This window comes from Oncorhynchus clarkii, chromosome 10 (assembly GCF_045791955.1).
Source record: "Oncorhynchus clarkii lewisi isolate Uvic-CL-2024 chromosome 10, UVic_Ocla_1.0, whole genome shotgun sequence".
In the NCBI taxonomy this organism is placed as follows: Eukaryota; Metazoa; Chordata; class Actinopteri; order Salmoniformes; family Salmonidae; genus Oncorhynchus; species Oncorhynchus clarkii.
The window spans coordinates 30683379-30711024 of NC_092156.1; the positions used below are offsets into that span (position 1 = coordinate 30683379).

The 27646-nt window shown below is 43.4% G+C and overlaps 1 protein-coding gene across 2 annotated transcripts in view; it reads left to right on the plus strand.

Moving 5' to 3' along the window:
* LOC139418261 (mediator of RNA polymerase II transcription subunit 13-like) overlaps positions 1-27646 on the plus strand; it is a 156667-nt gene that overhangs the window by 57447 nt on the left and 71574 nt on the right. For both annotated transcript variants that reach the window (XM_071167584.1, XM_071167585.1), the window contains exon 4: positions 19310-19455. In XM_071167584.1, coding sequence (XP_071023685.1) covers positions 19310-19455 — 146 coding nt within the window. The remainder of the gene's footprint in view (positions 1-19309; positions 19456-27646) is intronic.

Sequence of the window (27646 nt, forward strand, 5' to 3'; positions counted from 1 at the left end):
TGTCTTTCTCTTGTGTTCGCTCTCTCTCTCTTGCGCTCCTCTTTTCTCTGTCTCTCTCTCTTTCCGCCTTTCTCTAGTAATGTTAGCAACTCTCGTCATTATAGGGGAGTTCGTAAATTGTTTTTGTTTGAAAAATTGGAGTCTCAGCGTAAATCCGTTACTGTGGAATTGCCCTTATACTGTGTGTGGCATCAGAAGCATTCTACAGAAGCATTACTTGTCAAATCGACCATCTTCCCCTGGGGGATAATACAGTTAATCTTATATTTGATTGTGTGTGTGTGTGTGTGTGTGTGTGTGTGTGTGTGTGTGTGTGTGTGTGTGTGTGTGTGTGTGTGTGTGTGTGTGTGTGTGTGTGTGTGTGTGGAGCCCCACCCCATGCTAGAGCCACTTGTTGTCAGGAGTGTACAGCAGCCCTGTTTTTATAGCACTGCTAGCCAATCCAAACAAACATCTAAGGAATGTGACATCCCTCCCTCTCTCCCTCCCTCTATCGCTCTCTCTCTCCAAATCATTTCTGTCCTCAATCAAACTTTCTGTTTACCCTCACGTTTGATTATGTGTGTGAGGAATCTATATGTATGCGCGTTCATGTGTGTTAGTGTTTAAGTATGTGTGTTGAAAGGCCTGTGGTGATCCTCTGGGCTGGTGTGTTTATGTGGTGATGATGATATGATGTATATTCTACTATAAAGTGGAAGTAGTGATAACAGTCAGCCTGATAATGATAATACTACCAGTTATTTCCCTTCCTCTCCTGTCCTGGCGCTGCCTCCAGGGTGTCTTGATTCCAGACGGCCTTTTGCCTCTTTATTTCCATAGCCTGCCTTTGCCAACCAACACAAGGCAAATTACCCACCTGGTTTTTAAGGTGTACTATGGCACGGGACCAAGTAAATTCGTTTTTCTAGATACTTTACTTAGGACAGTTGATCAGCCGTACCTAATCAAATCAAATCACATTTTATTTGTCACATACACATGGTTAGCAGATGTTAATGCGAGGGTTAGCGAAATGCTTGTGCTTCTAGTTCCGACAATGCAGTAATAACCAACGAGTAATCTTACCTAACAATTCCACAACTACTACCTTATACACACAAGTGTAAAGGGATAAAGAATATGTACATAAAGATATATGAATGAGTGATGGTACAGAACGGCATAGGCAAGACGCAGTAGATGGTATAGAGTACAGTATATACATTTGAGATGAGTAATGTGGGGTATATAAACATAAAGTGGCATAGTTTAAAGTGGCGAATGACACATTTTTACATCAATTCCCATAAATTTTCATTATTAAAGTGGCTGGAGTTGAGTCAGTATGTTGGCAGCAGCCACTCAATGTTAGTGATGGCTGTTTAACAGTCTAATGGCCTTGAGATAGAAGCTGTTTTTCAGTCTCTTGGTCCCCGCTTTGATGCACCTGTACTGACTTTGCCTTCTGGATGATAGCAGGGTGAACAGGCAGTGGCTCGGGTGGTTGTTGCCCTTGATGATCTTTATGGCCTTCCTGTGACATTGGGTGGTGTAGGTGTCCTGGAGGCAGGTAGTTTGCCCCCAGTGATGCGTTGTGCAGACCTCACTACCCTCTGGAGAGCCTTACGGTTGTGGGCGGAGCAGTTGCCGTACCAGGCGGGAATACAGCCCGACAAGATGCTCTCGATTGTGCATCTGTAAAAGTTTGAGTGCTTTTGGTGACAAGACGAATTTCTTCAGCCTCCTGAGGTTGAAGAGGCGCTGCTGAACCAATTCAGTTTGTCCGTGATGTGTACGCCGAGGTACTTAAAACTTACTACCCTCACCACTACTGTCCCGTCGACGTGGATAGAGGGGTGCTCTTTCTGCTGTTTCCTGAAGTCTTGACGTTGACACCACACTCCGAGGGCCCTCACTTCCTCCCTGTAGGCCGTCTCGTCGTTGTTGGTAATCAAGCCTACCACTGTAGTGTCGTCCGCAAACTTGATGATTGAGTTGGAGGCGTGCATGGCCACGCAGTCATGAACAGGAAGTACAGGAGAGGGCTGAGAATGCACCATTGTGGGGCCCCAGTGTTGAGGATCAGCGGGGTGGAGATGTTGTTACCTACCCTCACCACCTGGGGGGGCGGACCGCCAGGAAGTCCAGTACCCAGTTGCACAGGGCGGGGTCGAGACCCAGGGTCTCGAGCTTGATGACGAGTTTGGAGGGTACTATGGTGTTAAATGCTGAGCTGTAGTCGATGAACAGCATTCTCACATAGGTATTCCTCTTGTCCAGATGGGTTAGTGCAGTGTCCAGTGTGGTTGCGATTGCGTCGTCTGTGGACCTATTTGGGCGGTAAGGAAATTGGAGTGGTTCTAGGGTGTCAGGTAGGGTGGAGGTGATATGGTCCTTGACTAGTCTCTCAAAGCACTTCATGATGATGGAAGTGAGTGCTACGGGTCGGTAGTCATTTAGCTCAGTTACCTTAGCTTTCTTGGGAACAGGAACAATGGTAGCCCTCTTGAAGCATGTGGGAACAGCAGACTAGGATAAGGATTGATTGAATATGTCCGTAAACACACCAGCCAGCTGGACTGCGCATGTTCTGAGGACGCAGCTGGGGATGCCGCCTGGGCCTGCAGCCTTGCGAGGGTTAACACGTTTAAATGTTTTACTCACGTCGGCTGCAGTGAAGGAGAGTCCGCAGGTTTTGGTAGCGGGCCGTGTCAGAGGCACTGTATTGTCCTCAACCGGGCAAAAAAGTTACTTAGTCTGTCTGGGAGCAAGACATCCTGGTCTGTGACGGGGCTGGTTTTCTTTTTGTAATCCGTGATTGACTGTAGACCCTGCCACATACCTCTTGTGTCTGAGCCGTTGAATTGCGACTCTACTTTGTCTCTATACTGACGCTTAGCTTGTTGCGGAGGGAATAGCTACACTGTTTGTATTCGGTCATGTTTCCGGTCACCTTGCCCTGATTAAAAGCAATGGTTCGCGCTTTCAGTTTTGCGCTTTCAGTTTCGCGCGAATGCTGCCATCAATCCACGGTTTCTGGTTTGGGAATGTTTTAATCGTTGCTGTGGGTATAACATCGTCAATGCACTTTCTAATGAACTCGCTCACCGAATCAGCGTATTTGTCAATGTTGTTGTTGGACGCAATGCGGAACATATCCCAATCCACGTGATCGAAGCAGTCTTGAAGCGTGGAATCAGATTGGTCGGACCAGCATTGAACAGACCTGAGCGCGGGAGCTTCTTGTTTTAGTCTCTTGTCTGTAGGCTGGAAGCAACAAAATGGAGTCGTGGTCAGCTTTTCTGAAAGGAGGGCGGGGGAGGGCCTTATATGCGTTGCGGAAGTTAGAATAACAATGATCCAGGGTTTTACCAGCCCTGGTTGCGCAATCGATATGCTGATAGATTTTAAGGAGTCTTGTTTTCAGATTAGCCTTGTTAAAATCCCCAGCTACAATGAATGCAGCCTCAGGACATGTGGTTTCCAGTTTACATAGAGTCTAATAAAGTTTGCTCAGGGCCATCGATGTGTCTGCTTGGGGGGGAATTTATACGGGTGTGATTATAATCGAAGAGAATTCGCTTGGTAGATAATGCGGTCGACATTTGATTGTGAGGAATTCTAAGTCAGGTGAACAGAAGGACTTGAGTTCCTGTATGTTGTTATGATCACACCACGTCTCGTTAATCATAAGGCATACCCCCTCGCCCCTCTTCTTACCAGTGATTGTCCGGGAGGTGACTTCATCGTCTCTACCTCGTGTTGAACCATTTTGCATCTCAAAACATTTAAATGAACAGCCGAAAAAACCCTTGCTGGAGACCAAAACAAACTTAATGTTGCCATAATATATGCACAAACTGTTCCGAACTGCGTATGCTTTTTAGCCTATTCATTGATGTAAATAATAGTCGATGTAAATACGTTTGACCTGTCATGCTTGTCGATCTATTGGTTAATTTTCATAAATTAGTGGAATTAAATTGGTGGAATTATGTATCTTATTTATCCCACATGCACAGCATACAGATACAGTCTTTTCAAATATGTCAGACTGCGCAAAAGCTGCTGCTGCAGCATCTTGTAGGAACTGGGAACTGGGAACTGGGAATTTTGAGTTGGATGACTGTTCAAAACGATGTTTCCCAGTCGGAACTAGTTTTTTGTTCCGGTTGTTTTGAACTCGGCATAAAACGACAATGGAAGGCAGGCTTCACACGCCACTTTGCAATGAGCTGGAGGCAGTATTCATTTTGAAAACATTGTTTGAAACCTGAATGTTTTAATACATATTATGAGGCATGTTTTACCTTGCTTCAATGTAGCCTATTAGATCTCCTGTATGTGTTGTGCCCTTTTGTTTTCCAGCCAATTGCATTAAATCAGATAAAATTGTATTTGTCACATCCCCGAATGCAACAGGTGTGGTAGACCTTACAGTGAAATGCTTACTTACAAGCCCTTAACTAACAATGCAGTTTTAAGAAAATACCCCAAAAATACAAAGTTTAAAAAAAGTAGGAGATAAGAAAAACAAATAATTAAAGAGCAACAGGAAATATCAATAGTGGGGCTATATACAGGGGGTACCGGAACAGAGTCAATGTGTCAATGTGCGGGGGCACCGGTGTCGAAGTATTTGAGATAATTATGTACATGCAGGTAGTGTTGTCGAAGTGGCTATGCATAGATAATAACAGATAGTAGCAGCAGCGTAGTGGGGGGTGCATATAGTCAGCCATTTGATTAGCTGTTCAGGCGTCTTATGGCTTAGGGGTAGAAGCTGTTTAGAAGCCTCTTGGACCTAGACTTGGCGCTCAGGTACCACTTGCCGTGCGGTAGCAGAGAGAACAGTCTATGACTGGGGTTGCTGGAGTCTTTGATGATTTTTAGGGCCTTCCTCTAACACTGCCTGGTATAGAAGATCTGGGTGGCAGGAAGCTTGGCCCCGGTGATGTACTGGGCCGTACGCACTACCCTCTGTAGTGCCTTGCAGTTGGAGGCTGAACAGTTGCCATACCAGGCAGTGATTCAACCTGTCCGGATGCTCTCGATCCGGATGCTCCGGATGCTCCCTCGTCTCCTGAGGGGGAATAGGTTTTGTTGTGCCCTCTTCACGACTGTCTTGGTGTGCTTGGGCCATATTAGTTTGTTGGTGATGTGGACACCAAGGAACTTGAAGCTCTCAACCTGCTCCACTACAGCCCCATCGATGAGAATGGGGGCGTGCTTGGTCCTCTTTTTCCTGTAGTCCACAATCATCTCCTTTGTCTTGATCACATTGAGGGAGTGGTTGTTGTCCTGGCACCAGACGGCCCTCCTTATAGGCCGTCTCATCATTGTCAGTGAACAGGCCTACCACTGTTGTGTCATCAGCAAACTTAATGATGGTGTTGGAGTTGTGCCTGGCATGGCAGTCATGAGTGAACAGGGAGTACAGGAGGGGACTGAGGGGGGGACCGAGCACACACCCTGAGGGGCCCCGTGTTGAGGATCAGCGTGTTGTTACCTACCCTTACCACCTGGGGGAGGCCCGTCAGGAAGTTTGATCCAGTTGCAGAGGGAGCTGTTTAGTCCCAGGGTCCTTAACTTAGTGATGAGCTTTGTGGGCACTATGGTGTTGAACGCTGAGCTGTAGTCAATGAATAGCATTCTCACATAGATGTTCCTTTTGTCCAGGTGGGAAAGGGCAGTGTGGAGTGCAAGAGCTTGCAAATTGTGTGGGCCTAGGGTTTATGCGATAATGGTGTTTATGTGAGCCATGACCAGCCTTTCAAAGCACTTATTGGCTACAGATGTGAGTGCTATGGGTTGATACTCATTTAGGCAGGTTACCTTAGTGTTCTTGGGTACAGGGACGATGGTGGTCTGCTTGAAACATGTTGGTATTACAGACTCCAACAGGGAGAGGTTGAAAATGTCAGTGAAGATATTTGTCAGTTGGTCAGCGCATGCTCGCAGTAAACGTCCCGGTAATCCGTTTGGCCCAGTGGCCTTGTGAATGTTGGCCTGTTTAAAGGTCTTATTCACATCGGCTGCGGAGAGCGTGATCACACAGTTGTCCGGAACAGTTGGTGCTCTCATATATGTTTCAGTGTTACTTGCCACGAAGCGAGCATAGAAGTTATTTCGCTCGTCTGGTAGGCTTGTGTCACTGGGCAGCTCTCAGCTGTGCTTCCCTTTGTAGTCTGTAATAGTTTGCAAGTCCTGCCACATCCGACGAACATCGGAGTTGGTGTAGTACAATACCATCTTAGTCCTGTATTGATGCTTTGCCTGTTTGATGGTTCATTGGAGGGCAAAGCGGGATTTCTTATAAGCTTCCGGGTTAGAGTCCCGCTCCTTGAAAGCGGCATCTCTACCCTTTAGCTCAGTGCGGATGTTTCCTGTAATCCATGACTTCTGGTTGGGGTATGTACGTACTGTCACTGTGGGGACGACGTCTTCAATGCACTTATAGGTAAAGCCAGTGAATGATGCGGCTATGGAACCCTGACCTGTTCACCGGATGTGCTACTTGTCCCAGACCTGCTGTTTTCAACTCTCTAGAGACAGCAGGAGTGGTAGAGATACTCTCAATGATCGGCTATGAAAAGCCAACTGACATTTACTCCTGAGGTGCTGACCTGTTGCACCCTCGACAACTCCTGTGATTATTAGTATTTGACCATGCTGGTTATTTATGAACATTTGAACATCTTGGCCATGTTCTGTTATAATCTCCACCCGGCACAGCCAGAAGAGGACTGGCCACCCCTCATAGCCTGGTTCCTCTCTAGGTTTCTTCCTAGGTTTTGGCCTTTCTAGGGAGTTTTTCCTAGCCACAGTGCTTCTACACCTGCATTGCTTGCTTTTTGGGGTTTTAGGCTGGGTTTCTGTACAGCACTTTGAGATATCAGCTGATGTAAGAAGGGCTATATAAATACATTTGATTTGATTTTGATTTGTGTACTCTTCAATGCAATCGGAAGAATCCCGGAACATATTCCAGTCTGCTAGCAAAACAGTCCTGTAGTTTAACATCTGCTTCATCTGACCACTTTTTTATAGACCGAGTCACTGGTGCATCCTGCTTTAATTTTTGCTTGTAAGCAGGAATCAGGAGGATAGAGTTATGGTCGGATTTGCCAAATGGAGGGTGAGGGAGAGCGTTGTACGCGTCTCGGTGTGTGGAGTAGATCTCCTCTGGTTGCACATTTAACATGTTGATAGAAATTGATTTAAGTTTCCCTGCTTAAAGAGTCCGGCGACTAGGAATGCCGCCTCTGGATGAGTGTTTTCCTGTTTTCCTATGGCAGAATACAGCTAATTTAGTGTGGTTTTAGTGCCAACCTTGCTCTGTGGTGGTATGTAGAGAGCTACGAAAAATACAGATGATAACTCTCTGGGAAAATAGTGTGGTCTACAGCTTATCATAAGATACTCAACCTCAGGCGAGCAAAACTTTGAGACTTCCTTAGATATTGTGCACCACCATGCATAGGCCCCCACCCTGTGTCTTACCAGAGGCTGCTGTTCTGTCTTGCCGAAAGACTGTATAACCCACCTGCTCTCTGTTCTTAATGTCATCGTTCATCCACAACTCGGTGAAGCATAAAATATTACTGTTTTTAATGTCCCGTTGGTAAGATATACGTGCTTTCAGTTCGTCCCATTTATTTTCTAGCGATTGAATGTTAGCTAGCAGAACGGAGGGCAAGGGCAGATTAGCCACTCGTCACCTGGTCCTCACAAGGCACCCTGATCTTTTGCCTCGAAATCTCCGTTTCCTTCTCCAGCGAATCACGGGGATTGGGGCCTGATCGGGTGTCAACACTATATCCCTCGCATCCGACTCATTGAAGAAAAACTCTTCGTCCAGTTTGAGGTGAGCAATCCTAGCAGCAACATTATGTACTAAACAAGTTTGCTGGTTTCTTACTGCCTTGTGCATATTTCTGGATTCATAATGTTCTGATATTTTGCATCAGGCTCATTGCTTTTAATGTTTTTTTTTCTCCTAGGGCTACTGGTTGTATGAATTTGGTATCTTATCGTCCCACAACTGTCCCAGAGTCTGTTTGCAATAGGCTATTTCTTTCTCGACAAGCTGACCAATAGATTGGTAGCCTGAACTTCTCTACTATAGTAGATTTACATAGGCTAGTGATTTTGTTTTTCGTTAATAGTCTTGTTGGTTGAGGAAAAGTACAAAGTGTACATCAGAATTCATTAAGAAGGACCACACATTATTGCATCCTCGACATGCATGTTCTGTTAATATGAATTACCATATTCTAAGTGTGATTTCTGTCATTCTGAGCACCATGGGTGGACACCTTAATCTGGTTACCACCCAATGTATTTGGGTCCGGTAAATTTCTCAATGTCCGGTTAATTAAAATGTTGCCGCTGAAATTTCTGGTGCTACATTTTCCTAACGGAAACCCTGCACCCTACATACCTTGACACATGCCCAACCCCACTCTTCCTGCCCCAGAAGAATTGAGAGATTACAGAGTTTGTTTGGAGCTGACAGTGTATGCGCTGGCCGTGACAGGGACAATGGGCCTGTGGTGGCACGCCACACACAGCAGCCGAGCCTGGCCCAATGTGATTGTGCTGCGTTTTTCAGCCAACTCCCCTCACTGGGGCTGGCGACAAATCCCCTGCCCCTTTGTGTGTGTGTGTGTGTGTGTGTGTGTGTGTGTGTGTGTGTGTGTGTGTGTGTGTGTGTGTGTGTGTGTGTGTGTGTGCGCGTGCGTGTGTGCGCGTGCGTGCGACACAGCCGTTAGGTCATGTGTCTCTGCTCTATTTGTTGTTGTTTTTATCATTGCGGGCATGGGGGCTACTAAGGGTTAAAAACAAACACCTGTCTATCTATTGACATTTATTCCTTGCACAATGGACAAAAAAATCAGCCGCTGAGAAATGCCTCATTGAGTCCTTGAGAATTTGATCAATACTCACTGTTTGATACACTCTCAATGTGACGATATTTAAGATATAGGATACATGGTTTGCATCTCCATTTTAGACAGCTCTTAGGAACCTTCTCATCCTGACCTTCTCATTGTTGTTTTATCTTAAATATCCATATTAGCCTCTTTCAATGGTAGTTTACTCAACTGATGAGTGAGTATCTCTAAAGTGAGTTTCTCTGATCGAGAGGATGAAAAGAAGCATGTCCAGACACTGTTGATGTGGTGTGTGTTGCTGCCGTTCTGCCTAATGGGCTACAGGTGGCAGCCCTCCATTCTTTTAGCTCCCTCAGCCGGGCAACACAGTGTGAGACCAGAGTGAGTGTGAGACCAGAGTGAGTGTGAGACCAGAGTGAGTGTGAGACCAGAGTTAGTAAAAGATGTTGTGGTTTCTGTGGTTACTCCTGCCCCTCCCTCCCTCCCTCCCTCCCTCCCTCCCTCCCTCCCTCCCTCCCTCCCTCCCTCCCTCCCTCCCTCCCTCCCTCCTGGGGCAAGGATATGCATATTCTTCTTACCATTTGAAAGGAAACACTTTAAAGTTTGTGGAAATGTGAAATTAATGTAGGAGAATATAACACATTAGATCTAGTAAAAGATAATACAAACAAATAAACATGTGTTTTTCAATTTTTATTTTGTTCATCATTTTTGAAACGCAAGAGAAAGGCTATAATATAATATTGCAGTTTAGACACAATTTCGATTTTGGTCACTAGATGGCAGCAGTGTGTGTGCAAAGTTTCAGATTGATCCAGTGAAGCACTGCAATACTGGACAATATTTTGTATCAAGTCTGCCCAAATGAGCCGAATTGGTCAATTGATACATTTTCAGTTCAAAACTATAGGGAACATACAAAAATTATATGGTAATACAACATTTAAGTTTACACACTCCCAGGGATGTCATACATGATGGATCATTAGCTTAAACACAAACTTTTACACATCTAGATGGCCAGGTGGGGTGGGTATGGAGTCAGAGACAGCAGGGGTTCAAACTGTAGAACCCAGTTTCTACATTTGATTATGAAAATTGATGTTATCAAACAGAACTATGCTACATTTTATCTATGGGACCCTTAGGATGACACATCAGAGCAAGATTACTGAATGTAAGTACATTATTTAGCTTCAGAGGTGAATGTATCAAACCAGTGGCTGTGATAAAAGTGTTTATTGTTGTGCACTCTCCTCAAACATTAGCATGGTATTTTTTTCACTGTAATAGCTACTGTAAATTGGACAGTGCAGTTAGATTAACAAGAATTTAAGCTTTCTACCCAGCTTCCTGGAAAGTTTGCTGTTACTTACAACGTCATGCTAATCACATTAGCGAACACAAGCTCAACCGTCCCGGTATAGGGACATTAATCAGTAGTTGGTATTCAGACTTGCCGTATGCAGGTGCATAAAGGGCTTTGCAGATGTGACTCCAGATTTGGAGTTCTCATTCAATAGGCTTTTCAGTCCATTTATCTAAAGCCATCCCTTTAAGTACAGTGTACCTTTAATTCAATTTTTATTGACAAACTCACTAGAATATATACTGAACAAAAATAAACAAAACAGGCAACAATTTTAAAGATTTTACTGTGTTGCATAATAGAAATCAGTCAATTTAAATATATTAATTAGGCCCTAATCTATAGATTTCACATGACTGGGCAGGGGTGCAAACATGGGGTGAGCCTTTGAGGGCATAGGCTCACCCACTGGGCAGCCAGGCTCACCCACTAGGGAGCCAGGCCCAGCCAATCAGAATGAGTTTTTCCCCACAAAAGGACTTTATTACAAACATAAATATTCCTCAGCACCCACCCCACCCCCTGTCAGACGATCCTTCAGGTGAAGAATCCGGATGTGGAGGTCCTGGGCTGGGTGGTTACACGTTGACTGTGGTTGTGAGGCTGGTTGGACGTACTGCCAAATTTCCGGATTGACTGATCTTTATATCTTAAAGTAATGATGGACTGTCGTTTCGCTTTGCTTATTTGAGCTGTTCTTGCCATGATATGGACTTGGTCTTTTACAAATAGGGCTATCTTCTGTATATCCACCCCTACCTTGTCACAACACAACTGATTGGCTCAAACACATTAAGAAGGGAAGAAATTACACCAATTACCTTTTTACAGGGCACACCTGTTAATTAAAATGCATTCCAGGTGACTACCTCATGAAGCTGGTTGAGAGAATGCCAAGAGTGTGCAAAGCTTTCATCAAGGCAAAGGGTGACTGCTTTGAAGAATCTCAAATATAAAATATATTTAAATTTTTTTAAACACTTTTTTGCTTACTACATGTTTTCATGTGTTATTTAATAATTTTTATGTCTTCACTATTATTCTACAATGTAGAAAATGTTCTCAATCAGGGACAGCTGTCTATCGTTGTCTCTGATTGGGAACCATACTTAGGTACCCTTTCCCCACCTGTGTTGGTGGGAAGGTGACTTTGTTTAGAGCACTTCGCTTTTGAGCGTCACAGTTGGTGTTTGTAGTGTTTATAGTTTTGTTTTGTGTGGTGTGGTGTCATTTTGATTAAAATAAAGAAAATGTACGCTCACCACGCTGCACCTTGGTCCTCTCCTTCCAACAGCCGTGACAGAACAAAAATATAAACTTAACATGTAAAGTGTTTGTCCCTTGTTTCAAGAGCTGAAATAAAAATATCCCAGAAATTTTCCATATGCACAAAAAGCTTTATTTTCGCTTAAATTCATAAATTCATTAAAATTCCTACAATGTGATTTTCTGGATTTTTTTTTTTTTTCATTTTGTCTGTCATTGTTGGAAGTGTACCTATGATGAAAATTACAGGCCTCTCTCATATTTTTAAGTGGGAGAACTTGCACAATTGGTGGCTGACTAAATACTTTTTTGCCCCACTGTAGTTTTCTAAATACACCAATGTATGTAGTTAAGATAAAAAGAATGCAAGATAAAACTTGCTGACACCATTCAAACTAATTAAAGCCAAATATCTCAGAATCATCTTTCTGCAGATATAACCAAGCTCACGATTTGTCAGCAATCATAAGGTAAAATAGATCTAAAACAATTGTAATTTATATTTACAATCCCCTTATCCAAACAGATTACTCAAATGGTCTTATCCGATAGATCTTATCAATTTATGCATTAGAGTGCATAGAGATTGGTGGGGTTTTTTTCACCCCAATTTTGTGGTATCCAGTTGGTAGTAGTTAAAGTCTTGTCTCGTCGCTGCAACTCCCGGACGGACTCTGGAGATGCAAAGGTTAAGAGCCATGCGTCCTCCGAAACACAACCAAGCCGCACTGCTTCTTGACACAATGCCCATCCAACCCAGAAGCCAGCCTCACCAATGTGTCAGAGGAAACACCGTACACCTGGCGACCGTGTCAGCGTGCACTGTGCCCGGCCCGCCACAGGAGTCGCTAGTGCACGATGAGACAAGGATATCCCTGCCTGCCAAACCCTCCCTAACCTGGATGACGCTGGGCCAATTGTGCGCCGCCCCATGGGCCTCCCCGGGTGCGAACCCAGAATCTCTAGTGGCACAGCTTAGACCACTGCGCCATTCGGGAGGACGCTGTGTTAGTTCTATCGGAAAAAAGTAAGTCAATGTTTTATTACTTAGAACTAGAGGTCGACCGATTAATCGGAATGGCCGATTAATTAGGGCCGATTTCAAGTTTTCATAACAATCGGAAATCGGTATTTTTGGGCGCAGATTTACGATTATTATTATTATTATTATTTTTTTTAAATACCTTTATTTAACTAGGCAAGTCAGTTAAGAACAAATTCTTATTTTCAATGACGGCCTAGGAACAGTGGGTTAACTGCCTTGTTCAGGGGCAGAACGACAGATTTGTACCTCGTCAGCTCGGGGGTTCCAATCTTGCAACCTCACAGTTAACTAGTCCAACGCTCTAACCATTGCACTCCACGAATAGCCTGCCTGTTACGCGAATGCAGTAGAAGCCAAGGTAAATTGCTAGCTAGCATTAAACTTATCTTATAAAAAACAATCATAATCACTAGTTATAACTACTAATCCAGTTTAGCAGGCAATATTAACCAGGTGAAATTGTGTAATTTCTCTTGCGTTCATTGCACGCAGAGTCAGGGTATATGCAACAGTTTGGGCTGCCTGGCTCATTGCGAACTAATTTGCCAGAATTTTACGTAGGTAAAATTGAAGGTTGTGCAATGTAGCAAGAATATTTAGACTTAGGGATGCCACCCGTTAGATAAAATACCTAACGGTTCTGTATTTCACTGAAATAATAAACGCTTTGTTTTCGAAATGATAGTTTCCGGATTCGATCATATTAATGACCAAAGGCTCGAATTTCTGTGTGTTATTATGTTATAATTAAGTCTGATTTGATAGAGCAGTCTGACTGAGCAGCAGCAGGCCCTTAATCATTCATTCAAACAGCACTTTAGTGCATTTTGCCAGCAGCTCTTCGCAAGCACAGCGCTGTTTATGACTTCAAGCCTATCAGCCTAATGGCTGGTGTAACCAATGTGAAATGGCTAGCTAGTTAGCTGTGTTTGCGCTAATACTGTTTCAAACGCCACTCGCTTTTAGATTTGGAGTAGTTATTCCCCTTGCGCTGCAAGGGCCGCGGCTTTTGTGGAGCGATGGGTAACGATGCTTCGAGTGTGGCTGTTGTCGATGTGTTCCTGGTTCGAGCCCAGGTAGGGGCGAGGAGAGGGAAGGAAGCTATACTGTTACACTGGCAATACTATAGTGCCTATAAGAACATCCAATAGTCAAAGGTATATGAAATACAAATGGTATAGAGAGAAATAGTCCTATAAATACTATATTAACTACAACCTAAAACCTCTTACCCTGGAATATTGAAGTCTCATGTTAAAAGGCACCACCAACTTTCATATGTTCTCATGTTCTGAGCAAGGAACTTAAACGTTAGCTTTTTTACATGGCACATATTTTACATGGCACACATTTTTACATGGCACATATTACTTTCTTCTCCAACACTTTGTTTTTGCATTATTTAAACCAAATTGAACATGTTTCATTATTTATTTGAGGCTAAATTGATTTTATTGATGTTTTATATTAAGTTAAAATAAGTGTTCATTCAGTATTGTTGTAATTGTCATTATTACAAATAAATAAATACAAATTGTTTGATTATTCGTTATCGGCGTTGAAAAATCATACTCGGTCGACCTCTACTTAGAACCGACAGGTTGCTCGACCTTATTCATGGTTTCCTCGTACATAAAGGTGGTGGAATTATGAGGGAATTAAGTCAAGATCAGAATACTGCGCATCTGTAGACACAACTCTGCCACACCTCCATTTCTGCAATCTCCACCCCAAGCAAATATACGCCTGACACATGCTTTTGCCATGCTTAAGTTCAAGGTCAGAATATGCATAGAGAGAAAGGTGCATAAAAAGGGAATTGAGCTCCATTTACGCATGTGTAATTCCTAGAGAATAAAGGAGAGGTGTGAGGTTTCCTTCACTCCGCTAATTTGTTGGCTCCCTACCCCACCTTGCCTTAACAGCCCAGACACACACACCACAGGAGGCCTGAGAGGCTCAGCGCTCAGGCCTCAGCGCTTACTTAGAACTAGAGGTCGACCGATTAATCGGAATGGCCGATTAATTAGGGCCGATTTCAAGTTTTCATAACAATCGGAAATCGGTATTTTTGGGCGCAGATTTACGATTATTATTATTATTATTATTTTTTTTAAATACCTTTATTTAACTAGGCAAGTCAGTTAAGAACAAATTCTTATTTTCAATGACGGCCTAGGAACAGTGGGTTAACTGCCTTGTTCAGGGGCAGAACGACAGATTTGTACCTCGTCAGCTCGGGGGTTCCAATCTTGCAACCTCACAGTTAACTAGTCCAACGCTCTAACCATTGCACTCCACGAATAGCCTGCCTGTTACGCGAATGCAGTAGAAGCCAAGGTAAATTGCTAGCTAGCATTAAACTTATCTTATAAAAAACAATCATAATCACTAGTTATAACTACTAATCCAGTTTAGCAGGCAATATTAACCAGGTGAAATTGTGTAATTTCTCTTGCGTTCATTGCACGCAGAGTCAGGGTATATGCAACAGTTTGGGCTGCCTGGCTCATTGCGAACTAATTTGCCAGAATTTTACGTAGGTAAAATTGAAGGTTGTGCAATGTAGCAAGAATATTTAGACTTAGGGATGCCACCCGTTAGATAAAATACCTAACGGTTCTGTATTTCACTGAAATAATAAACGCTTTGTTTTCGAAATGATAGTTTCCGGATTCGATCATATTAATGACCAAAGGCTCGAATTTCTGTGTGTTATTATGTTATAATTAAGTCTGATTTGATAGAGCAGTCTGACTGAGCAGCAGCAGGCCCTTAATCATTCATTCAAACAGCACTTTAGTGCATTTTGCCAGCAGCTCTTCGCAAGCACAGCGCTGTTTATGACTTCAAGCCTATCAGCCTAATGGCTGGTGTAACCAATGTGAAATGGCTAGCTAGTTAGCTGTGTTTGCGCTAATACTGTTTCAAACGCCACTCGCTTTTAGATTTGGAGTAGTTATTCCCCTTGCGCTGCAAGGGCCGCGGCTTTTGTGGAGCGATGGGTAACGATGCTTCGAGTGTGGCTGTTGTCGATGTGTTCCTGGTTCGAGCCCAGGTAGGGGCGAGGAGAGGGAAGGAAGCTATACTGTTACACTGGCAATACTATAGTGCCTATAAGAACATCCAATAGTCAAAGGTATATGAAATACAAATGGTATAGAGAGAAATAGTCCTATAAATACTATATTAACTACAACCTAAAACCTCTTACCCTGGAATATTGAAGTCTCATGTTAAAAGGCACCACCAACTTTCATATGTTCTCATGTTCTGAGCAAGGAACTTAAACGTTAGCTTTTTTACATGGCACATATTTTACATGGCACACATTTTTACATGGCACATATTACTTTCTTCTCCAACACTTTGTTTTTGCATTATTTAAACCAAATTGAACATGTTTCATTATTTATTTGAGGCTAAATTGATTTTATTGATGTTTTATATTAAGTTAAAATAAGTGTTCATTCAGTATTGTTGTAATTGTCATTATTACAAATAAATAAATACAAATTGTTTGATTATTCGTTATCGGCGTTGAAAAATCATACTCGGTCGACCTCTACTTAGAACCGACAGGTTGCTCGACCTTATTCATGGTTTCCTCGTACATAAAGGTGGTGGAATTATGAGGGAATTAAGTCAAGATCAGAATACTGCGCATCTGTAGACACAACTCTGCCACACCTCCATTTCTGCAATCTCCACCCCAAGCAAATATACGCCTGACACATGCTTTTGCCATGCTTAAGTTCAAGGTCAGAATATGCATAGAGAGAAAGGTGCATAAAAAGGGAATTGAGCTCCATTTACGCATGTGTAATTCCTAGAGAATAAAGGAGAGGTGTGAGGTTTCCTTCACTCCGCTAATTTGTTGGCTCCCTACCCCACCTTGCCTTAACAGCCCAGACACACACACCACAGGAGGCCTGAGAGGCTCAGCGCTCTACTTTTGGGCGGTCCTGCCCTGACACACCTTACTAACAGAGCCCGTTTCTCTCTCACAGCCACTGGGAAGCCATGTTTCTTAACTCCTCTATTATTACCGGACAGCTCTTTAATATTAGCTGACTTTGATCTGGCAGTCACTTACCTAGCTGCCCTTGGATCTTTGATACTAGCTATCTCCGATCTAGGTGTGTTGCTCATGTTTCTCTTTCTTTCTTTGACACTCATTCTCTCTATATGGTAAATAGTCTCTCTCTCTATGGCACATGGTCCGTCCCACCGTGACCTCCCAGTCAGGCTGCCCTTGGGGCAGGGAGAGACCGTCCCACTGTGACCTCCCAGTCAGTCTGCCCCAAGGCCCCAGGACAGGATGCTCTGTTGGAACCAAACAGCAGCCAGAATGTCTGAGTGGAGACAGACAGGAGAAAGAGGGAGGCTGTTCCAGAGACAGACAGACCGTAGTGAGGAAATTATGGAGCGATTTCATTGCCAACAGAAAATCTATTTGAATTCAAGATTTTTGCATTTAGATATTGAATTTGTAAATGAAGACTTGTATTAAATGATTTCAAACGGAATTGAATGACTGTTGCATTCAGTTTAAAAATGATATTTCAATTTAATTGAATATTCAAATTCTGTATTTATATATATTCAGTTTCAGTATGGTTAATATTGCATTCTTTGTCTAGTTACAAACTATAATTTAAAGTTTACCAAAGTTTACCATACCCCTTGACTTATTCCAACTTTTTTACAGCCTGAGTTCAAAATGGATAATATTTTTGCAAATGTATTGAAAATAAAATACATAAATATCTCATTTACATAAGTATTCACACCCGAGTCAATACATGTTAGAATCACCTTTAGCAGTGATTACAGCTGTGAGTCTTTTTGGGTAAATCTTTTCACATCTGGATTTTACAATATTTGCACATTATTCTGTTTAAAAAATATATGTATATATTCAAGCTCTGTTAAATTGGTTGATGTTCAATGCTAAACAGCCATTTTCAGCGTGGGACTGCAACCCTACAATTATCTGTATGTGTGAGGTACAGAGATGAGGTAGTAATTGAACAATCATGTTAAACACGATTTTTGCACAAAGTGTGAGTGCATGCAACTTATGTGACTTGTTAAGCTAATTGTTACTCCTGAACATATGTAGGATTGCCATGAAAGGGGCTGATTACTTATTGACTCAAGACATTTAAGCTTTTCATTTTTAATTAATTTGTAAACATTTTTGTCACTGTTGGCCAGTGACAAAAAAAATCAATTTAATCCAGTTTAAATTCAGGCTGTAATACAACAACATTTGGAAAAAGTCAAGGGGTGTGAATACTCTCTGAAGGCACTGCATTCAACTTATCAAATACATTCCGATTTCAAATTTAGTTCTACAAATTCAAATTCAAAACCAGAGGCAACATCCTGGTACTTGGCCAAAAAGGAATGGTAGAAGAGATCCGGTATAATCAAACACTTAAACAGGTTTCTGACTGTTTCTGAAACCAATGTGGCATTTTGTATTTGCTTATTCATACAGTATGAGTTTGGCTCTAGCGTTTGAACCGTTTGTGTTATTAGCTATTATGACCCCATTTCTGAAAGATAAGATTCTCTGGAACATGGTCATGCCCTCTGTTCCCCTCTATTGTGTTAGAAGGGAGTGTGACGAAAAACTTAATTTGGCCCCCATAACAATATATTTGAATTGCCCTGTCATAGCACTTCCTCAGATAGCTATTTCACTCCCTATTTAATCTTGATCTTGTGACTGACTGGGTTCAAACCGGGTCTCCTGCATGTGTTAAGACTGTGTTAGCCCACTTAGCTAAAGCCCATGCATATTTATTTGTATTTTTATCAAGGAAATAAGAAAGTTCCAGTCTTATTGCATTGTATAGGCTATCCTTGTTAGTGCATGTATAGTATGCATTAGTCTGTAGTGGAAATGTTTCTCTCCTCCAGCCTTGTGCCACTCAATTCTTCCTCAGACCTGTCTCATGATAATGATATATTATTAGTCTGATTCCTTCACTCCTTTTTCATTCCCATTCTTTTCTTTAATCCTCTGCAGCAGCAGCTCTGCCAGGGAGAGATGGAGGGAGAGAGAGACAGATTGGTAGAGAAGAGGGATAGATATTTACTTAACCAAATCCTCTAAGGAGGCAACCCCTCTTTGATCCTCTACTAAATTAACCGCGTCCGCTTTCATTTGGTCTTCTGTCAGGTGGCTGTGCTGCATAGGATGAGAGGAGGCAGAGAGGGAGGGAGGCTGGAGACAAGTCTCTCTCTCTCTCTCTCTCTCTTTCCCTGTCACTCTATCTCTCTCTCTCGCTTCCTCTCACCCCAATCAAACAACATACACACTACACACACTACAGTACAGACTCAGCATTCTGCTGTAGTATAAGAATACAGATGTTTGAAACAACTTTATTTTGATTGTGACGATGTCATATTAGGTCTCTGTTAAATCAGTGACATATCATTTCCCTAACCCCTCTCCACCTTTGGTATTCTACCCAGGAGACCCTGTCAAGTTAGAGATTTTGCTCCATGGCTGAACAATGTCATTGTTATCTTCCACAATCTCTCCGCTCCTCCGTCCAGCCATTAGCAGGCAAATTCAGTGTTTTGCCCTCTCTCATCTTCTATGGCTCCCCCTCTTATCCACGCTCTTCCTCTGTTGTATCATTCAACAGTTCACACACTTCCGCTTCCAGAATCATCCCAGCTAAAATGACTCACTCTGTGCTCTCTCTCTTTCTTTCTCTCTCTCCACAGTGAACATCTGTCATGCTCGTTCACCTTCTTCCTCCATGGGGAGAGTAACGTGTGCACCAGCGTGGAGATCAACCAGCACCAACCAGTCTACCACCTGAGTGACGAGCACCTCACCCTGGCCCAGCAGGCCTCCAGCCCCTTCCAAGGTAGGTGGAGTGTACACACACCTTTTCACAAGCACACACATATACATACACATGCACTGCAAATACACACACACACACACACACACACACACACACACACACACACACACACACACACACACACACACACACACACACACACACACACACACACACACACACACACACACACACACACACACACACACACACACACACACACACACACACACAGTCCTTTCACCCCGCACTACCCCTCAGGGAAAGAGTTCATTGCTTAAGTGAACATGTATCATTGGCTTTGAGCACATGTAAAACCCAAAGGGGGAAAAAGAGGTAGAGTATATCAGTGCTGTGTGAGAACAGACTGCTCTGTTCTCTCAGCTTCGTGTCATGTCTCTATAGAAGACAGGGGTAATCCTCAGGTATTAAGAACAGGCTCCTCTCCTCCGCTCTGCTCCTTCATCAGACAGCCTGACAGTAATGATGTGCCACCAGCAGCTCCCACACACCCCCTCTGTCCCTCCCCCATCTATCCACATGTTCTGCTTTTCCCTGTCCTCCTACTCTTCCTCACTTACCCCTCCCTCTTTTCTCCACCTGTCCCCTGCTCCCATCCTTCTCTTCATCTCATTCTCTCTCTCCCTCCACCTTCTTTCTTCCTCCCTCTGTCCCTCCCCCTCCCTCTAGCCCTCAGAGGGCTGTCCCCACTAGCTGAGGTCTGCTGCTGGAGACATCTGTACAATTAGCTGTAAAAGACACGCAGAGGACAGAGAGGAGGGAGCCTACAAAAAAAACTGCAATAAAATAAATCCTAACAAAAGAAAGAGGAGGAGAAGGAGGAAAGCTTGAGAGAGCGATCATTACACCAGGCACAAGGGCTTTGCCTTAGGTTAACTAACAAAATGCCTACCCCACTCCTTCCCACCTCCTCCCTTCCCACCTGGAACCTAATAATGGTGATCACTCTGTCCATTCTCTGATCTGACTGGAGTGCAGCACTGCACAGGGAAAATTAGCTGCAGTCATTCTTTCCCCCACTAGCCTCACAGTAATAATGTCAATTTAAGTTAGAGCCTGGTGCTGTTTAAATGTAAAAGTCATGTAAATGTAAACAAACACCGTATAGCCTCAAAACATGGTGAAAAATAAATAAATGATATGATGGATGGTCAGTTCATAGCTCTCTATGAATTTGAGAGTGGTTACATTTCTCCAGCCCCATCCTTCAGCGTTTTACAGAAATAGTGGCGGGGAAGACACTTTGTAATTGTTTCAACTGCGGATTGGCCCCTTAAAACCTCCTGCTCTGTAGATTCAACAGCAGGTTAATGGATATATAAACTCAGCAAAAAAAGAAACGTCCTCTCACTGTCAACTGTGTTTATTTTCAGCAAAATTAACTTGTGTAAATATTTGTATGTACATAAAAAGATTCAACAACTGAGACATAAACTGAACAAGTTCCACAGACATGTGACTAACAGAAATGGAATCATGTGTCCCTGAACAAAGGGGGGGTCAAAATCCAAAGTAACAGTCATTATCTGGTGTGGCCACCAGCTGCATTAAGTACTGCGGTGCATCTCCTCCTCATGTGCTGCACCAGATTTGCCAGTTCTTGCTGTGAGGTGTTACCCCACTCTTCCCCCAAGGCACCTGCAAGTTCCCGGACATTTCTTGGGGGAATGGCACTAGACCTCACCCTCCGATCCAACAGGTCCCAGATGTGCTCAATGGGATTGAGATCCGGGCTCTTGCTGGCCATAGCAGAACACTGACATTCCTGTCTTGCAGGAAATCACGCACAGAACGAGCAGTATGGCTGGTGGCATTGTCATGCTGGAGGGTCATGTCAGGATGAGCCTGCAGGAAGGGTACCTCATGAGGGAGGAGGATGTCTTCCCTGTAACGCACAGTGTTGAGATTGCCTGCAATGACAACAAGCTCAGTCTGATGATGCTGTGACACACCGCCCCAGACCACGACGGCCCCTCCACCTCCAAAACAATCCCGCTCCAGAGTACAGGCCTCGGTTTAACGCTCATTCCTTCAACGATAAACGCAAATCCAACCATCACCCCTGGTGAGACAAAACCGTGACTCGTCAGTGAAGAGCACCTTTTGCCAGTCCTGTCTGGTCCAGTGACGGTGGGTTTGTGCCCATAGGTGACGTTATTGCCGGTGATGTCTGGTGAGGACCTGCCTTACAACAGGCCTACAAGCTCTCAGTCCAGCCTCTCTCAGCCTATTGCGGACAGTCTGAGCACTGATGGAGGGATTGTGCGTTCCTGGTGTAACTCGGGCAGTTGTTGTTGCCATCCTGTACCTGTCCCGCAGGTGTCATGTTCGGATGTACTTATCCTGTGCAGGTGTTATTACACGTGGTCTGCCACTGTGAGGACGATCAGCTGTCCGTTCTGTCTCCCTGTAGCGCTGTCTTAGGCGTTTCACAGTACGGACATTGCAGTATATTGCCCTGGCCACATTTGCAGTCCTCATGCCTCCTTGTAGCATGCCTAAGGCATGTTCACGCAGATGAGCAGGGACCTTGGGCATCTTTATTTTGGTGTTTTTCCAGAGTCCGTGGAAAGGCCTCTTAATTGCCTACCGTCTGTAAGCTGTTAATGTCTTAACGGCCGTACCACAGGTGCATGTTCATTAATTGTTTATGGTTCATTGAACCGGCATGGGAAACAGTGTTTAAGATCTGTGAAGTTATTTGGATTTTTATGAATTATCTTTGAAAGACAGGGTCCTGAAAAAGGGACGTTTCTTTTTTTGCTGAGTTTAGATAGATAGATACTGTAATTAGATAGCACAGCTTTCCACTCTCTGTCTCTCTTCAGTCACTAGTATGTGTCAGTAGATGTATGCTATATCAGGGTTTGGAAAGCATATCAGATAGTGGACCAGACCTTCTGCTTTTTTTCCAACATACCAACCTGCCAATACTTTGTATGGGACTTGAGGTGGCAGACAGGAAGATATGCTGCTCTATGTGTTTGGTGCCATTATCCACAGGCAAATGGATCAATGGGTTTAATGTGGAGTCAATTGTCCTCTGGTCATCAAATGATCTTCAATTAAAGCCAGCGTTTAATGCTCTGTGGTGGGACCACTGATGTGTCCAGTACTTTATGTCAGAGCACTGCCCTTCTATGAATAGGTGGTTGTTGTGTATTTGACATCAGTACTAACAAACCCGCAGAATTCCCAGGGTGTGTGTGCCGGTATGTGTTGTCGCCATGAGCTATGTAGCAGACCGAGCATAGCGGCAAAGAGGGGCTGACGTCTGCTAGTCCCCCGCCCTCCTACACCTCCCTTCTTCTCTCCCTCACTCCCTCCCTCCTCTCATCTCTGACAGGCTTGGTTTAGTGTGCGGCAGAGCACTCCAGCCTTTTCAAGATATGACCTCATAAAACAGCGCAGCGTGAATGTAATGAACTCTCAGCACCTTTGACTGATCTGAGCATATTTACCATGTCTTCAGGGAGATGGAGACAGAAAGAGAGAAGGGGACGGAGGGAGGGTTGTGTATTATGGAGTGGACAGCATAGAACATCAGAGGTGTGTATGATTCAGTCAGTCTTGTCACACTGTCTGTTTGTTTCCCATTGTAGTTTCTGAGGAAACTGGATGTTCACTCAATTGTCTGGTGAGGTCACCATCCACTTACTAGCTACTATGGCCCCTCCATTTAATCTCAGCATGGTGGGAATATGAATATAGATTGACTACCCTTCTCCTTAAAATGTCCTGACCTTGAGTGGCTTGCATTTAGCTGGCCAGCACTGTGTGGGTTCCAGATGTTCTCTCTCTGTGAGACTGCCTTCTCTCCCCCTTCTCCCTCCCTCCCTCAAGCCAGCCAGCCCCTGTTAGTTTCAAGTTTTGATATCACGTGCACAAATTCAGTGAAATGCCTTTCTTGCAAACTCAAAACCCAATAATCAATAACAATGTAATACAAAAAAAAAACAAGAAGAAATATATGAAGAACACAACTAAGTAAGCATTCTAAATACAGAGTGATGGAGAAAGATTCAGTATGTATAGGTGTAAGGTGAGTAGGCAATAGGATATAAGATAAACAGAGTAGCAGCAGCTTGTATGTGAGTGGGTGTAGAGTCAGTATAAATGTATGTGCATTATGTGTGAGTGAGCAGATAATGGAGTGAGTGTGTAGGGCCCCATGAGTGTGCATAGAGACAGTGCAAAAATAAAAGGTCAATAAGGGGATAGAACATTAACTCGGATAGTTTGTTAGCTATTTATCAGTCTTATTGCTTGGGGATAGAAGCTGTTCAAGAGCCTGTTGGTGCCAGACTTGATCCACCGGTACTGCTTGCCGTGCGGAAGCAGAGAGAATAGTTTTTAACGATTTTACAGGCCTTCTTACCACTACGCCTGATAAAGATGTCCTGGATAGCAGGGAGCTCGGCCCCAGTGGTGTACAGCGTTGTCCACACCACCCTCTGTAGCGCCATGCGATCGAGGGCGGTGCTATTACCATACCAGTTAGTGATGCAGACAGTCAATATGCTGTCAATGGTACAGCTTTTTTTTTCTCAACATCCTGAGGGGGAAGAGGAGCTGTCGCACCTTCTTCACTACTGTGCGCGTTTGTTTGGACCATTTTAAGTATTTTGTGATTTGGAAACTGAGAAACTTGAAGCTCTCGTCCTCCCATTTGGCCACGTCAATGTGGATGGAAGCGTGCTTGTCCCCCGTTTCTTGTATTCAACGATCAGCTCCTTGATCTTACTGACATTTAGGGAGAGGTTGTTGTTCTGGCACCACACTGCCAGGTCACTGACCTCCCTGTAGGCTGACTTAACGTCGCCGGGGATCAGTCCACGCAGTCGTGGGTGAACAGGGAGTACAGGAGGGGACTAAGTACACACCCCTGTGGAGCCCCTGTGTCTAGGGTCAGTGTGGCGGAGGGGATGTTGCTTACCCATCAGGAAGCGTCGCTGCACAGCTATTTTCAGTTCTTTCCAGAGATATTCGATCATGTTCAAGTCCGGGCTCTGACTGGGCCTCTCAAGGACATTCAGAGACTTGTCTCGAAGCCACTCCTGCGTTGTTTTTGCTGTGTGCTTAGAGCTGTTGTCCTGCTAGAAGGTGAACCTTAGCCCCAGTCTGAGGTCCTGAGCGCTCTTGAACAGGTTTCCATCAAGGATCTCTCTGTACTTTGCTCCGTTCATCTTTCCTTCGATCCTGAATGGTCTCCCAGTCCCTGCAGCTGTAAAACATCCCCACAACATCTCCCTGACGAAGGCCCTTCTCCCCTGATTGCTCAGTTTGGACGGGCGTTCAGCTCTAGGAAAAGTCTTGGTGGTTCCAAACTTCTTCCATTTAAGAATGATGGAAGCCACTGTGTTCTTGGGGACCTTCAATGCTGCAGAAATCTTTTGGTACCCTTCCCCAGATCTGTGCCTCGACACAATCCTGTCTCGGATCTCTACGGACAATTCCTTCGACCTCATGGCTTGGATTTTGCTCTGACATGCACTTTCAACTGTGGAACCTTATATAGACAGGTGTGTGCCTTTCCAAAGCATGTCCAATCAATTTAATTTACCACAGGTAGATTTCAATCAAGTTGTAGAAACATCTCAAGGATGATCAATGGAAACAGGATGTACCTGAGCTCAATTTCGAGTCTCATAGCAAAGGATTTGGATATATTTCATTTTTTCATTATTAATACCTTTGCAAAAAAATAATTCAAATATTTTTTCTCTCTCTCATTATGGGGTATTGTGTGTAGATTGATGATGAAAATGTATAATTTAATCAATTTTAGAATAAGGCTTTAATGTAACAAAACATGGAAAAAGTCAAGGGCTCTTAATACTTCCGAATGCATTGCATATACAGTATATACAGTTGAAGTCTGAAGTTTACATACACTTAGGTTGGAGTCATTAAAACTCATTTTTCAACCACTCCACAAGTTTCTTGGTAACAAACTATAGTTTTGGCAAGTCGGTTAGGACATCTACTTTGTGCATGACACAAGTCATTTTTCCCATATTGTTTACAGACAGATTATTTAACTTATAATTCACTGTATCACAATTCCATTTGGTCAGAAGTTTACATACACTAAGTTGACTGCCTTTAAACAGCTTGGAATGTTCCAGAAAATGATGTCATGGCTCTAGAAGCTTCTGATAGGCTACATAATTTGAGTCAATTGGAGGTGTACCTGTGGATGTATTTCATGGCCTACCTTCAACCTCAGTGCCTCTTTGCTTGACATCATGGGTTAATCAAAAGAAATCAGCCAAATCCTCAGAATTGTTTTTGTAGACCTCCACAAGTCTGGTTCATCCTTGGGAGGCATTTCCAACTGCCTGAAGGAACCAATATCATCTGTACAAACAATAGTACACAAGTATAAACACCATGGGACAATGCAGCCATCATACGGCTCAGGCAGGAGATGCGTTCTGTCTCTTAAAGATGAACCTACTTTGATGTGAAAAGTGTAAATCAATCCCAGAACAACAGCAAAGGACCTTGTGAAGATGCTGGGTCAGGTACAAAAGTATCTATATCCACATTAAAACGAGTCCTATATCAACATAACCTGAAAGGCCACTCAGCAAGGAAGAAGCCACTGCTCCAAAACCGCCATAATAAAGCCACACTAGCAAGGAAGAAGCCACTGCTCCAAAACCGCCATAATAAAGCCAGGCTATGGTTTGCCACTGCACATGGGGACAACAATCATCCTTTTTGGAGAAATGTCCTCTGGTCTGATGAAAGAAAAATATAATTGTTTGGCCATAATGACCATCGTTGTGTTTGGAGGGAAAAGGGGCAGGCTTGCAAGCCGAAGAACTCCATCCCAACCTTGAAGCACGGGGGTGGCAGCATCATGTTGTGATGGTGCTTTGCTGCAGGAGGGACTGGTGCACTTCACAAAATAAATGGCATCACGAGGAAGTAAAATTATGTGGATATTTTGAAGCAACATCTCAAGACATCAGTCAGAAAGTTAAAGTTTGGTCGCAAATGGGTCTTCCAAATGGACATTGACCCCATGGATACTTCCAAAGTTGTAGCAAAATGGCTTAAGGACAACAAAGTCAAGGTATTGGAGTAGCCATCACAAAGCCCTGTCCTCAATCCTATAGTTTATGTGAGGACAGAACTGAAAAAGCGTGTGCGAGCAAAGAGGCCTACAAACCTGACTCATTTACACCAGCTCTGTCAGGAGGAATTGGCCAAAATTCACCCAACATATTTTGGGAAGCTTGTGGAAGGTTACCCAAAAGGTTTGACCCAAGTTAAACCATTTAAAAGCAATGCTACCAAATACTAATTGACTGCATGTAAACTTCTGACCTACTGGAAATGTGATGAAAGACATAAAAGCTTAAATAAATCATTCTCTCTACTATTATTCTGACATTTCACATTCTTAAAATAAAGTGGTGATCCTAACTGACCTAAAACAGGGAATCTTTACTAGGATTAAATGTCAGGAATTGTGAAAACTTGAGTTTAAATGTATTTCGCTAAGGTGTATGTAAACTTCCAACTTCAACTGTATCTTTTATCTTTCTGCCAAAAGTCAAAGAGATTAGTTCCCCCCCCCCCCCCCCTCTGCTTCCTATAAGCATTTTGTCCCTCCTCCTTTCTTCTCCCCTCTGCTCCCCATACACATGCATGTTTTTCTGAAGGAAGAGCAGCATCACAACTTTATTCATTTGCCCAATTTCTCTCATTCACTTTTGCTTGTAAATGTCCCCACTACTAGCTCTGCTTGTATAACCTTTTAAGCTGTCTTTGCTATTAGTTTAGGTTAGTTTTCGATTGTTAGCATTTAGGTGTGTGATTTCGCTATTAGTTTGTGCAAATTTTGTTAGCATTCTGGTCATAGAGGCCTAATGGGATTTTCTTGTGTTTTTAGCGCCCCCTTGTGCGCAATGCCGTTAATTCCGTAAATCCCTTGATGAGAGAAGGACGGTATGATGATATGAAAATATTGATACCACCCAAGCCTAGTATACACCCTTATATTATACTAGGGAAATTGTGTTTCCATAGCTAGGGCTGACTATAGCTAGGTTTCCATACAATTGTCGACAGATTTTTATGCAGATATTATAAAATCGGCATAATTTTTTTTCCCCCCACAAGAGATATTTCCATCAAATTGACTTGTTGCTGATTAAAAGCTGTGCGTGATGAGGCA